We start from the raw sequence: 13,949 nt of genomic DNA on the forward strand, positions 1-13,949 counted from the left end.
CTTTTTGAAGATTTAACAAGATTAAAGCATTTGGTAACATCAATATTATCCTAAGGATCACAACGACGGTCTTATTTTTGAAGTGTGTAAATTCGATGTTCTCAATAAAAATTAGACTAAAAACATATAAATAGATGTTAGATATGAATTATGTTAACGTGCTCACAAATAACAGACGGCATATTCATTTGTATAATTGAATAAGCATGATAACTGCAAAATGCTTCCAATAAATCATTTTACTATATTATCACAACCCTCTCCATCCTTTAAAAGTTTGCCCCAACTACACAAATTTTAATAAAAATTGATGAAAAGTTATTTACTTGGAAGGTCATATACAAAAATAGTATTTAAAAGATTGTAATTGTAAAATTGATGGTGAAGTCATATATAAAAATAGAAAGTAAGGAGATTGAGGCAAACTTTGGACGTACACCCCAAAAAGGAAATTGGGGCAAACTTTTTAGGGACGGAAGGAATACTTTTTTGTCCATGAAAATTATAATTCCTCTGTTCCACTCTAATAAGCTCACTTTTTTTTTGCGCACAAGATTAAGAAACTTACTTTTTAGGAGGAAAATAGTGTGATCCACATTAATTAAGTACATTTTTTTACTCAAAATAAAAAATGAGTCTATTCAAATGGGACGGATGGAATAATATAATTTGAAAGGTACGATTTGAATACATGATTGAGGATGTGTATAAACTAGAGAAAATAGACCCACTAAAATTGCACCCACTAAAATTGCACGGAGAAAATAAACCATCAAAGTTGGTGTTTTAATGTTGTGTTTGGTAGGCTTAATATGGCAAGATTGCTTAGGTATCTTTAATTTTACTGTTTTGTAGCCAATATTCGTAGTAATTGATAACACTCATTTTTTCATGATTTTAATGTTCTTATGATGTTAATTTTATAAGGAATTGAGTGTTTGATGATTATTTTGTATTTAAATTGTTTTATTTTGTGAAATATGATACTTGCTCGTATTTTGATGAATTTTACAGAAATATGCAGTCTGAATTTGGACCGATGGTCTTAATGAAAGTTGTATAGAGTTGGCAAAATGGGCGGGTTGGGCCAGCCCGGGCTTATGAGATTGACCGGGTCGGGCCCGGTCGGGCCAAATTTGACCGGGCTACCAATTTACAAAACTCGGCCCAACCTCAGCCGGGCCACCGGGCGGTTGGACCAAACCCGCCCAATGAATTTTTTATTATTAAGTTCTTTTTTATATTTATAAAAAATTAAATAAACTAAAATCAATCTAAATGATAATTATAAACAAAATAAAAATATAAATCATACTAAAATTATAAATTAAAATAAAAAATATAAAACAATTGTTTCAAAAAAAAAAAAAAAAGGTAAGCAAAGCTAATTTATCAATTGGCCTTTCCTGCCATTCTTACTTTCAAACACAAAAATAACATTATTATTCTATTATTGCTTCAAATAAGTAGAGTATATTTCTCCATAAATTTGGATGTTGTAATGAACAGAAATTGTAGCACTCACTCTTCGTCATCTTTAAAATGACTAGCGGATGTAAATTTGAACTAAATTTATATGAATAGGAATATACAGTATCAGTTACCTTTTTTCCCCCCTAATTTTCATCCGACTTCGGGAGAGTGAAAAAGATAAAATTTGTTGGCAGGTCCAGTGTTCTTCACAAAATTGTTTGTCAAATCTCATTTGTTTCCCTTAGTCTTAAATAAATTGATTATGTTTTGCCTTAAATATGTGAAATTAGAAAGGATAAATTAGGCTAATTAGTAATAGAATATTAAAAAAAATCGGGCGGGCTTTTTAGCCCCAAAGCCCGGTCGGGCCGGCGGGCTGATTGGGCGGGCTTTTTAGGCCCAATTTTTTTCGGGTCTCTATTTTATAGAGCCTAACCCAACCCTAAATACAGGTGGTTCGGGCCGGGCTGATTTTTTTTTCAGCTCTAAAGTTGTAGTTCGTCTCGATACAAGTTCGTAGGCGCAAACCGTTCGCAAATCCGAATTCGAACGAGAAAGATAAGGTTGAAATAAGAAAATCGCGCGCATCAGTGAATAGCATCCGACTGGAATTTCTGAATTTTCGGGCTTTTGCAGGATTTTGAGATTTTATCAGTATTTTCGAGTTCTACACTGTATTTATCTTTTGTGCCTATATAGGTCCTTTTTTCTGACCTATTAGACACCTCTTTTCACCCATCTTCTTTCTCTTTTCATATTTTTCAGTTTTAGATTAGAATTTTTATAGCTTTTATAGATTAGATGTCTTTTCCTGCAAGATTGAAAAATTCAACATTCAAGTAGTTGTCAGTTGTCACGATTGTTTTCTGGAAGTTTATTTTCAATTGTTATCTTTTTAATTATGTTCATGTTTTATTTCATTATGTCTGATTAAGTTTTTAATATGATTCTAGGGTTTGTAAATAGTTGATTAGATTTATGTGATTAACTTGTTAATACATTTTTGTCTTCCAGTTTATGATCATAGTGCTTGAATTCTTATGAATTATCTGATCAATAATTTGCATATTTAGTTATTCGGTTTGAGACCTAGCGGAGATAACTGTTTAGCGGATTCAGGAATGTGTAATATGATTTTAACCTTGAGACCTGGCGGAAATAGAGAATTTACTAATCTACGATCGGTGCTCCTCTAACGAGAGTAATTGATTAATTGTGTGATTTCTCATCATAGCTAGATTAATCTGGTAATTAGGATAAATAGGTTGATTATGTGAATTTGATTAACGAATTTACAACCCTGGGATCAGTCGTTTATCATCTGAATTTTATATTTGATTTTTATTCGTTCTGTTTTTATCTTTATTATCTACTTCTTATTCTGCTTGTCTGTCTACTGTGATAGTTTAAATTGGGAGTACTTAGAGTTATTTCGCTTATCAGTCCCTGAGGATACGATACCCAGTTACTATTTATGTGCTACAATTACACTGTTTAGTTGTAATTTTTATCGCTAATAAAATAGTGATCAGTAATAGAGGCTTGGGTTTAGATGAAGCCCGGACAAAATTTCACTGTTCCTCTCTAGTAAACATAATCGACCAACACCCTCAGATTATTGTACATGGATTCTACGGTATCCAATATTAAGAATGAAAATTACTACTCCTTTCGTCCCGCTATTCATGACACGTTGCTTTTCGACACGGAGATTAAGGAGAAACAAGTTAAGTGAATAAAGAGTGTGGTGTTTGTGATTAAGGGATTATTAATTGTTTCTATTTTATCAAGACTTTATACTTGTTACAATTTTGATTCAATAATCTGAATAGCTTCAGATTCCCATTCAATGACTGAGCAAAAAAAAATTTGTTTATAAACTGAGAAATTAGAGATTCGTAGAACAAAAATAAGAAGATAGCAACAAAATAAGGTCACGGTCAAAAAATTCAAAAAATCTGAAACAAGATTTGGCAACATTTTGGACTTTTCTTTCTTCTGCAACAAGATCACAGCAACATAATCTGAAAAATTCAAATTACTCAAAACTAAAAATTCCAACAATTTCCATAATCAAAGATCAACAAATTCCAAAACTAAAAATCGAAATTCAAGAACCATATTCACTAGCTGCTATCCATCCGACATGATGAGGGAGTGAGAGAGAGAGGCAGGGGCGTGGCTATCGTCACTTGGAATCGAGTGGGAAAATTGGGGATCTAGGGCTCGGTTCTTTTACAGAGAGGGGTGTGAAGTCGCTGGTGTTTGTGGAGCCGCCTAGGAGGCGGTGAAGTCGGTGTGGGCGGCGCACTCCACCGATGCCGCTGCTACGAGAGCCCTAGGAGGTGGTGAAGTCGGTGTGTGCAGCACACTCCGCCGTCGCGCATTCCGACGGCGCTATGTAAGATAGAGAGTAAGATAAAGTGAGAGACACATCTGAGACGAACATGGAGGCGGAGTGAGGGCAGGGAGAAATAGATCTCGAGAGAGATAGAGAAAAAATGGGGTTACCTGAGACAGGGGGCGGCGGTGCGACAGCAACAGCGATGGCGGGACTCACCAAAGTGGCGAAAATTCAAAGAGAAAAGGGAGGCAGGGAACCCTAGAAATTGGAGTAAGAGAAAAGCAAGGTAGGAGGGAGAAGAAGAGGCGGCGTGGGTGGAGGCGGAAGAGGAGGGTGGGTGGACGCGGAGTCGCCGTGCCGTCGCCGTGGAGAAGGAGAGGCGGCCAGGGTGTAGCAGCTGAGAGAGAAAGAGAGTTAGAGTGAGAGTAGGTTTTAATTAAAGTAGGTTTTATTAGGCATTTAATTAGTGCTTTGATTAAAATTAACTATTCCTTATTATTTTCTAAAATAGAAACGAGCCGTTATCAATGGGAGAATCCAAAATGGAATACGTGCCATGAATAGCGGGACAGAGGGAGTAGATTATCTTCAAATCAAGTTGAAAATCATCCCTATAAACTCAATTTCAGAGAGATGAAAAGGTATCTTCACTTCTGAAGTTGTTCCCCGCTGCAATTGCTTTCATATCCTTCCTCGATAAACTGCTTTTCGTCTCTCTCTTTGTTCTCACCGCAAGAGTTCAATAAATTTTGAGTTGATGGTGGGCCCGCTGCAAAGAGTTTTAAACTGAATTCTATTGTTTTCTCCAATCATGTTATAAGTTATAACCTCATGTAGATATGAAATGTTTTCTCCAATCTTTTATTTGGTTTGTTACAGTTTACCTTATCTTTTATATTATGCATCGACATTCGTAAGATTATCATAGTTATAACAGTGCAATATTTTGGTTTTTACATTTTCATTTTCAACTACGTTAACTCAAAAGGAGTAGCAATTACATAAATTTTAAATTCAATTGAGGATAAAATAATCATATTATGTGTTTATCTTGGTTTTTATCTAGTATACCAAATGACATTTTCATGCTATCCAAGTTTCCGATCTGGGATACCAAACACAAGTATTAAGTAGTACTCTCCATGTCCCATTGATAATGACTCACTTTTTTTTTTAGTTTGTTCCATTGATAACGGCTTATTTCATAAAAGGAAACCACTTTCTCTCACAAAAAATTGTGGGCTCCCACCATTTTATATCACTTTTACCCTTAAATTACTCTTCTTCTTAATAACTGTGCCCAAAAGTAATGAGCCATTATTAATGGGACGGAGGGAGTACCAATCACCCCTTCCCAATGAGGCATAGCTCAAGTGGCAAAGTTGAGGCACTCAAAGACTCTCATTTGTGAGAGGTCTTGAGGTCAATCCCACCCACGTGCGGGTAGTTTCCCACTTTTGTGTGGGTATTTGTTCCGCCTGCGTGCATGTTGCTTATTTGATTATGTAATAGATATCTCTTGTAATTTTTTTAAAAAGAAAGTACTAACCACCCCTTATTAATTTTACCACCCTACCAAAATGTTTAGATTTTGTAAATATGAAGTGTACGAATGATATTTAAGGCCTTGTTTGGTAGGCTTGATAAAAGCCTTGATAGATTAGCGATCTCACCTTATTTGACCGTAAGGTATTTTTACCACCCTACCAAAATGTTTAGATTTTGTAAATATGAAGTGTACGAATGATATTTAAGGCCTTGTTTGGTAGGCTTGATAAAAGCCCTAATAGATTAGCGACCTCACCTTATCTGACCGTATGGTATCTGATATAACTTAACGGGAAGACCCATCCCATATTATTCTCTCAGCCCGTTAAAAAAATATTGTTCACTTTTAATAAACATATCTGAAACTCAACCTCGAAAATTGTTCACTTTTAATAAACATATCTGAAACTCAACCTCAAATATGTTTTCGATCTTGAATGATATTCTTGGTTATCTTTAGTAAATGTTTTTTTTTAAAACTTATTTTCTTTTCATTTTTTTTTTTTGGCCTTTTCATAATATTAGTTCTTATTATTGGAAATTCTTCTTTATTTTTTTATTTTTTATTCTCTATATTCAGTTAAAATTATTTTTTATTGTATTTAATTTTTTATATGATAATTGAGTTAATATCTATTTTATATACTTCCTCCGTCCCATTAAAGTTGGCCACGTTCTTTTCGGCACGGAGATTAAGAAAGGGATAGTTAGTGTTTAATTAAATGTGATCCATCAAAATTAATGAATTAATTAAAATTTCCTTCAACCTAACTTCATTGCATCTGGTGATGGCAACGGCGATGGCGCCGGTGGTTGCCGCTCGCCCCTCACCCAAACCAGACTTCACCTTCACAGGCGAATCAACGACAGGCGAGCTTCGGCGCCCATCAAAGCGAGGCTTCGATTTTCAGCCAAAGCCAAAAAAAGGCTTCAATCAAAAATTAATCCAAGCTTCGCGTCACCTTCCTCACCCAAACCAAGCTTCAATTTTCAGCTAAAAACCAAAAAAATGAAAGAGATAACCCAATCGACACTCCATCGCTCACCCCCAAATCGACGGACCCAGGCTTCGATTTTCAACCGCTGTGAAATCCCCTCGCCCCTCGCCGAAAATCGAAGCTGAGACGGTGATTTTAGATCTAGGGTTTGTGAGAGAAGGGCGGCGCCGTGGCTGGGGAAACGAGCGGCGGTGGTCGTCGGTGTTCTTTATGTTATGACCGAAGTAGAGGAGGGAGAGAGATGAGACACAGTGGCGGCCTTGTCGCTGCCATTCGCCGGAAAATTTAGGGGAAAAGGGGCGGCGGCGCATATCTGTGTTCTGGGGAGGAAGAGGACGAGGGAGAAGGGAATCAGAGGGCGGGGCGGCGGCCGACGGCCGGCGTTGTTGCCGGAGAAGAAGAGAGAAGGGGGGAGAGGCTGTGTTGGGATTGGGGTTGCCGGGGCGGTGGGGGGGGAAGAGACGACTGATTGTGTGTGTTAAAATTAAATTATAGAGGGATTAAGTTTAATTAATTAAATTAAATTAAATACTAAACATTTCAACTTTTAGAAAGTAGCCAAGTTTAGTGGAACAAACCAAAATGAAAATGTGTCCAACTTTAATGGGACGGAGGGAGTATATATAAAAAGAAATACTCCCTCCGTCCCGGCTATCTTGAGATCTTTTTTTTGGCACGAAAATTAAGAAAGTAGTGTTTTGTGTAGGTGAAAAAGTGAAAATATAAATAAAGGGTAAATTTTTTGCCAAATAAAAAACACCAAAACTTTGGTACAATCGGGTGTACCGTACAACTAGATTGACCCGCCCCAAAATAGCGTTTATTTGTTCAGATCAGGATGCGGGTCAGGGTCTAAGTGAGAGTACAACCTGATTGTACGGTACACCTAGTTGTATCCAAAACCACCTCATAAGGAAATGTCTCAAGATATGGTGAGACGTCCAAAAAGAAAAGTGTCTCAAGATAGGTGGGACGTAGGAAGTATAAACACATTTTCAATACTTTACACAGGTTAAAAAACACTAGTAGTTTATATATACTTAAGTTGATAAAAAGAAATTGTCCAAATGAAACAAAACTTTCTCACTCATAAACGTTGCATCACTATGCGGCGTTTATTAGCAATTGAATTGATGCTTGAGTTGATAAATTGCTTCAAGAGACAAGAATATAAGCAATGGCATACATCATAAATGGAATTGGTCACATGCATAAGTTGACAAATACAACAGTAAATATGATGGAGCATTCTCACTCTTGCATTACTGTTTTACTGGCAGTGGTTCTACCGCTCCTTACTGGCAATTATAGGCCGAGGTTGAAGGACTATACAGTCATTTACCTCAACTTTCAGTAGGCAAACATAACATAATACATGATCATGCAACACAGACAGATTATGAGTTGTAAACTAGAGAAAAGAAACAGGGAATGAAAAATAAGGATTCAAAAAGCTTAATTAGGAATTACAGCCAATGGGTAGCCAGCCAGTCTCAAACTGGCTACTAATCGAAGCAAAATAGAGACTCAAAGAGTCCTCTCATAATAAATCGATTACTCGACTAGAACTAACTGAACTTGCTGGAACAGCCTCTATGACCCAGCTCTTTCTAAATGGAAGCACAAGTTGACAAATAAGGGTGGAACAAAATTTTGCAGTATAAGGAGAATTGTACGGAAATCTCAGGTAACTTTATGCTCTGCCTCCCGATTGATGCGTGGCTAATGTTACCACCCGGTAAGACTGAATATATGGTTGCATTATATCATGCTTTGAGATCATCCGACATGGCTGATGGTATACAGTGGGTCGAGAGGATGTCCAAGGTTGCTGCTTTAGCAGTCTTCGTCTGGAGAACTACAATCTGTACAAACGAGATGATTGAAGTTTAAAACCTACTTGGCAAGATAGTAAAGGACAAGCATAAAAGACGGAAAGCTCACCTGTTGATATTCCAGATCAAATTTTAAGTATTTATCATTGCAGCTCTCAACCATGCTAGCCAAACTCTTCAGATTCTTCACAGGCTGGCCGTTAAAGGCATGAACCTACATGCATAGAAACACAAGCACAGGTGTAAATAAGAAGGATTGCCTTTCAGTGGTTCGTGTGAGTTTATCAAATAAACACACCCTGGGGGCATATGGGCATATACATTTTCGATTGATAGAATTTATCTATCTTTGACAAACCCTTATATCAGAGGACTAGCATATTTATCACTAACCTGGGTGTTGACAATTTCCTCATATCCAATATTGATGTCGGCCACAAGAACCTTTAACAAGTTTCACAAGCAAACAAATGTTAACAACATAATGATCACTCTCCAATATAACATAAAAAATAAGCATCATGGTGCTGTCAAGATTAACCTGAGAAACAACAACGATTTGTTCATCCACCGATTGGGGCATTTCATGCAAGAGTTTGTCCAACAACTTGACTGGAGCTTCATACTCATAATCTTTTCCATACTGGAGATAGGGGAGAAAAATAAGATAATAAAGTTGGACATAGAGCAGTATAGGAATAAGTAGGCATATCTTGGATGTTAATACTGTTGAGACCAGAACCCTAACCTCAGAACGTAGGTATGGAACGGAAACTGTTGAAAAAACAAATCCAGCAATAATATAATATGATGGAGGTCGTCCCTTATTGTGAGCTGGAACGAGCCTTCTGTGCGTGCCAAGCTTGACTTTAAACTTCAGAGTTTGAGAATTACGCAGAACTTTAATTGCAGCAGTATCCCCAGTATACTTTTGGGATACCAGGTAGCTGAAGCCTATGCGCTCACCATGCCTAAATGGAACTGCATGCGACCAATGATGAGTTATGAGCCCCAACATTGCAAGGTTAAAGAGCAGAGATGCATGCGGCTCTATAAAGCTTGCAGCACCAAAATTACAGATATGTCTAACACTTCAATTATAGTTATAATTGATCGTTCTTAACTACTGCCGCCGGCCAATTCTCTACATTATGTTACATCTCTACTAATATATATTCCATGTAACCAAAAGCACAGGTTCTCAGGAAACGGCTTTTGGGGAGTGCTAAGAAACAATTCATAGATAAGCAAATAAATGAACTTGTGGTCTTCAATGCTAATCAAGAACCTTCCTGGAGTGCCAAGTAGAAGCCTCTTTCTACATGCAAGAGTGTTAGATAAAAAACCAGCATCTAAAAACCAAAAGTCTGTTTCACACAACCAACCAAAAGTCCTACTGATACTAGAAAAAGAAGTTTTTTCAGAGGTTTGATTTCAAGAATTTGGACCATATGTGAGGGAAGAGGTTGATAGAGGAAATAGTATCTGTACAGAGTGACCAGCGAACCCTTTATCAGCATCATACCTGTTCCATCATTAGCAATATCAACCCCATCAAAGCTAAGTATAATATCTGATGGTTTCAAAACAGAGTACTCTGGCGAAGTGGGATCAATTCTTCTTATACGCACACCCTTCTGATCAGGTTTCATCCCCATGGACAAACGTAAGTCTGGATTTTCAATCTTTTGCCACTCAACCCCAAGAATTGGGAACCCTGGCAGGAAACAAGTAATTTGTCTCAATAAGAATAAGGCAGATAGTCGCTAAATTCAAGAAAAGGAAGTATATAGAAAGTAATAAAATACGAGGAAAACAATGGCATGATATACTACCATTTACTTTCATACTAATCTATAAATTGCAATACAGTCTAGAATGCCATTATGATCAAGTCAATCGAGTAACAGAGACCAAGACTATCAATCAAGAACCAGAGGTCGAGATTACCAAACTAAAAATGCCTGACCAATACCTTAGTGCACATTAAATAAGACTCGTCTATAAATATGAGAAATCAATAGGTAATTATAACCATTAGAACTGAAGAGTAAATCCTCAAGAGTGAAGGAGGAGGGAGTTCCTGCAATTGAGGAAGCTATGGGCTATGGGTGTGAACAGAGAATGGAGTTTCAAGCATACTGATAAAATCTCCATTCAGTTTTCCAATATCTAAAAGACTAAAACAGTATCCTCCCTCAGGAGAGAAGAATTCTGTATGAAAAGATAAATCCACACAGACTCCTCCGACAAATTGCTTATTCAACTAGAAAGAGAACCAAAAAAATAAGAGAAGGCCCAGAATAATACCAGTATATGTGCCATTCTTCTCATAATCCTGGATGAAGTGCATAATGACTGGTGTTGGTATGACATAACCAATATTCTCAACATCCTCGTGCTTGAGTGATTGGAATGCGATCCCAACACAAGTTCCCTTATCATTGAAAGCAGGTCCCCCTGAATTTCCAGAATTGATAGCAGCATCAATCTGCAAGAAAGAAAAATTTAGAAACATCAGAGTGAAACTTCATTTGGAAACTCAACTCAAGGAACTCAAATGGCTTCTATACCTGCAACCCCAGAAGTTCCGTTGATCCATGAACATATGAAAGAATTTCTATTCGTGAAACAACCCCACTTGTTACAGAGATTGTATCGCCCCCAATTGGATAACCAACAACGGTAACGGCATCTTGAAGTGCAGGCAGATCCCCAAATTCTACAGGAGAAACCCCTTCCCAGAACTCATCATCTTCTACTGTTAGCAAAGCTGCAGCATCATATAAACCAAATAAACCTCAACAGAGTATATTTCAGCGATTCCCTAGACTTATCCATAGGATACTTGGGTCATCAAGCAATCAAATTACAGCTCAAGAATCACTTGGTGCAAATGATAATCTGAAGGAACAACAAAGGCAAATTATAGAAGCTAAGACATGGATGGTATCACCAAAAATAAGTTTTTCAAAAGTTGTAGTCCTTAATTTCAAGAATATTTAAGAATATGGGATCTTGAAAGAATGAGAAGGCTTTATAAGGGGAAATAAAGCCTACATTTTTTCCACCAGGACGCGGAAAACTATCCTGATACACTAGAGCGATACAATGTATAATCCATTCTGTAATAAAATGTACTCCCTCTGTCCCAGCTTTTAGTATTCATCTTTTTTTTTGGTTGTCCCACATTTTGGTATCCATTTCTATTTTTAATAAAAATAGGTGGGACCCTTGCTCCACTTTAATTATTTTAACACTCACATAAAAGGTGGGACCCTTATTTCACTCACAACACACCCAACCACTTTATTAAAACCCGTGTCACTCTCAAATGGATACTAAAGTTGGGACGGCAGGAGTAGTGCAATGTAACATTAGGCACGAGGCATGGTCTTTTTTCATACTAAATACAACTAGCATTATAATAGAAATCGGTGTTGAGGCCCAAAGGGCTTCTGTACAAACTATATACAACCACAACAGTTCATTTGAAAATCTGGATAATTCTACCAAGATACAAGTTAAAAAAATTGCAAAAGCACTACAGAGGAACTAACAATGCAAAAGAATAATTCTTATGCTATAACTACTAGTCCTAAATTTCATAATTACTGCATCTTTTGGTCAGTATAACGCCAATGTCACACTCAAGTGAAACAAGGCTCGAGCCCAAAGACTCCACAACTATGAGATCTTGCATTCCAATTTACAATACCATATTTTTAATGTTCCCCTCATTTGCTACACAATCAAAAGTTGCAAACTTGTACTTAAGTAATTAGTAGCAGATGTATTCAAATTACTCGAAGGGAAAAAGAAATCCAAATCTCTCTGAAGATCGGATTTAATTCAGTTCACCAAGCTTTCCGAAAGAAGTTCTAAAAGAAAATGCTAAAATTCCAAAATCGAAACAAGCCTCACCAATATCGCATTCTGTCCCAATTGCAAGCACAGTAGCTACATATTTTGTATCCGAACCCCTCTTCTTCAACTTGACCTGCGTATAGTGCTCCACCGAATGTGCATTCGTCAAAACCCTCCTTCCCTTTATAACAAAGCCGCTGCTACTCGAACTATACTGCCGTTTTCTCTGCCACGGTAGCGAGAAGTTCGGCTCAGTATGAACGCAGAAAACCTTAACCACCGCGTCCATAGCTGGGACAGCCCTAGCCACCGAATTCTCCGCCTTGATCAGCGAAGTAGACACAACACCATTGGCAATAGGCAAAACTAGGGTTTTGGAACTGGCAGCGGGGAGGGGTGGTTCAGGTTCGGGTTCTTTACGGGGACGGCCGCGACGGCGACCGTGACGGTCGGAGGTGGACGGAGCATTCGTGTTGACGAGCTCCACGTTATTGACGGAGAAGACCACCTCGTTCTCTGCGGCGCTGGTGGTGGGCGGGGAAGCTGAGTTATTGTTGCTGTTGCTGTTCTCAAGCTCCGGCGATCGGATTTTTGTGCGGCCGCCGCCGCGCTTCCGCTTGCGTTTGGTTTCGCTGCACATTGTTGAATTGGTTTTGAAGAAAGGGATTCAATATAGAGGGAAATGGACTCAGTGATTTGGAACAAGGGTTTATAAACATTTGCTACTCATACTACGGCGCCGTTTTTATAGTGTTTTTCCCATGGGTGAGCAAACCGGAACCAAAACAACCAAACCAAAACAAATCGAATTAGTGACGCCCAGTTCAAATTGGAACCGGCTGAACCGGCCCGAATTGGCTTGGGGGTCAATAGTCCGGACCCAAAATCGTTGACCACGGATCGAAACCGACAGACACAACTATCCGAGTTGGGGCCTAACAAAATGGAATTGGGAATCGAAATTAACCATTAGGCCAGTTCTGCGGTTAACCACTGGTTCGCACGACAACTAAGGTGTTAAGGGCTTGGGGGAGGGCTACGCGCGACGTTCGACATCAAAGCCAGCGATTTTGCGATTTTGAACGATTTTTCTTTTAAATTCTGTGAGGTTGGCCCATTTCACATTCCCTTCTCCCTTTCTTTTTCTTTTTGGGTCTGGGCCAACTTCAGGGCCCAGAACCGAGCCCATCCCCAAACCCTAGCCCACTCCCCACTCAGATATACCCCTCCGCGTCCCCACTCTCTCTCTCATTTCTCATCCGCGCCGCTCCATCTCTAACCCTAAATCCGCTCCTCTTTCTCTCTGACTCCTCGTTTCCTCCCCTCTTCCATCGCCCACTTACCTTGATTTCTCCAGCGCCTTCAATGGTGCTTCACCCCACCGTTGTTGTTTCTCCCCTTATATCTGTGATGCTCTCTCATACGCAAGGAATAACTTATTATCAAGAAGTGAAGGACTCTGCTATTCCTTTCAAGTGTAAATTGTTCCTTGGATAATACGGGATTCCCTGCGTGGGTGGTGGTATCACCGGGCTTTCCAGACCATCGGAGCCCTGTTTGGTGGTTACCTGAGAAGATCTGAGCCGCCGGAGTTCTGACCTTGGCTCCTGCTGTTGGTGGCTCTGTTGAGATCTGAGAAGCTGCTCCGTCGTCCATACCTTGCCTTTGATCATTCAGCTGCCGGAAGGGTTGCTGAGTTTAAGGGGGAAAATCTGAGCCCCTGTGTCCCGAGGACACTTTTTCCCTCGGCTGAAACCCTAACTCCTTTTTTCTTCTCTTTTCTTTCCTTGTATTGTTTTCTCCTTTCTTGTCTACCCTGTGCAGATAAGAAGAAGGAAGGAAGGAGGAGCTGTGAAGAGAAGAACAGAAGAACAGAAGAAGAAG

General features: G+C 38.7%; 1 protein-coding gene across 1 annotated transcript; it reads right to left on the minus strand.

Annotated features, from left to right (window-relative positions):
• Positions 1–7,795: 7,795 nt before the first annotated feature.
• Positions 7,796–13,042, minus strand: LOC131021195 (protease Do-like 9). Its single transcript, XM_057950294.1, has 9 exons — positions 12,123–13,042; positions 10,772–10,971; positions 10,509–10,689; positions 9,724–9,915; positions 8,947–9,179; positions 8,740–8,841; positions 8,592–8,642; positions 8,308–8,412; positions 7,796–8,228 (listed from the first exon to the last, which is right to left on the minus strand). Exons 1-9 carry the CDS (start codon positions 12,703–12,705, stop codon positions 8,130–8,132), a joined length of 1,746 nt encoding a protein of 581 aa, XP_057806277.1. The 5' UTR covers positions 12,706–13,042; the 3' UTR covers positions 7,796–8,129.
• Between the last annotated feature and the right edge of the window lie 907 nt (positions 13,043–13,949).

The sequence above is a fragment of the Salvia miltiorrhiza genome, chromosome 4 (genome assembly GCF_028751815.1).
Source record: "Salvia miltiorrhiza cultivar Shanhuang (shh) chromosome 4, IMPLAD_Smil_shh, whole genome shotgun sequence".
In the NCBI taxonomy this organism is placed as follows: domain Eukaryota; kingdom Viridiplantae; phylum Streptophyta; class Magnoliopsida; order Lamiales; family Lamiaceae; genus Salvia; species Salvia miltiorrhiza.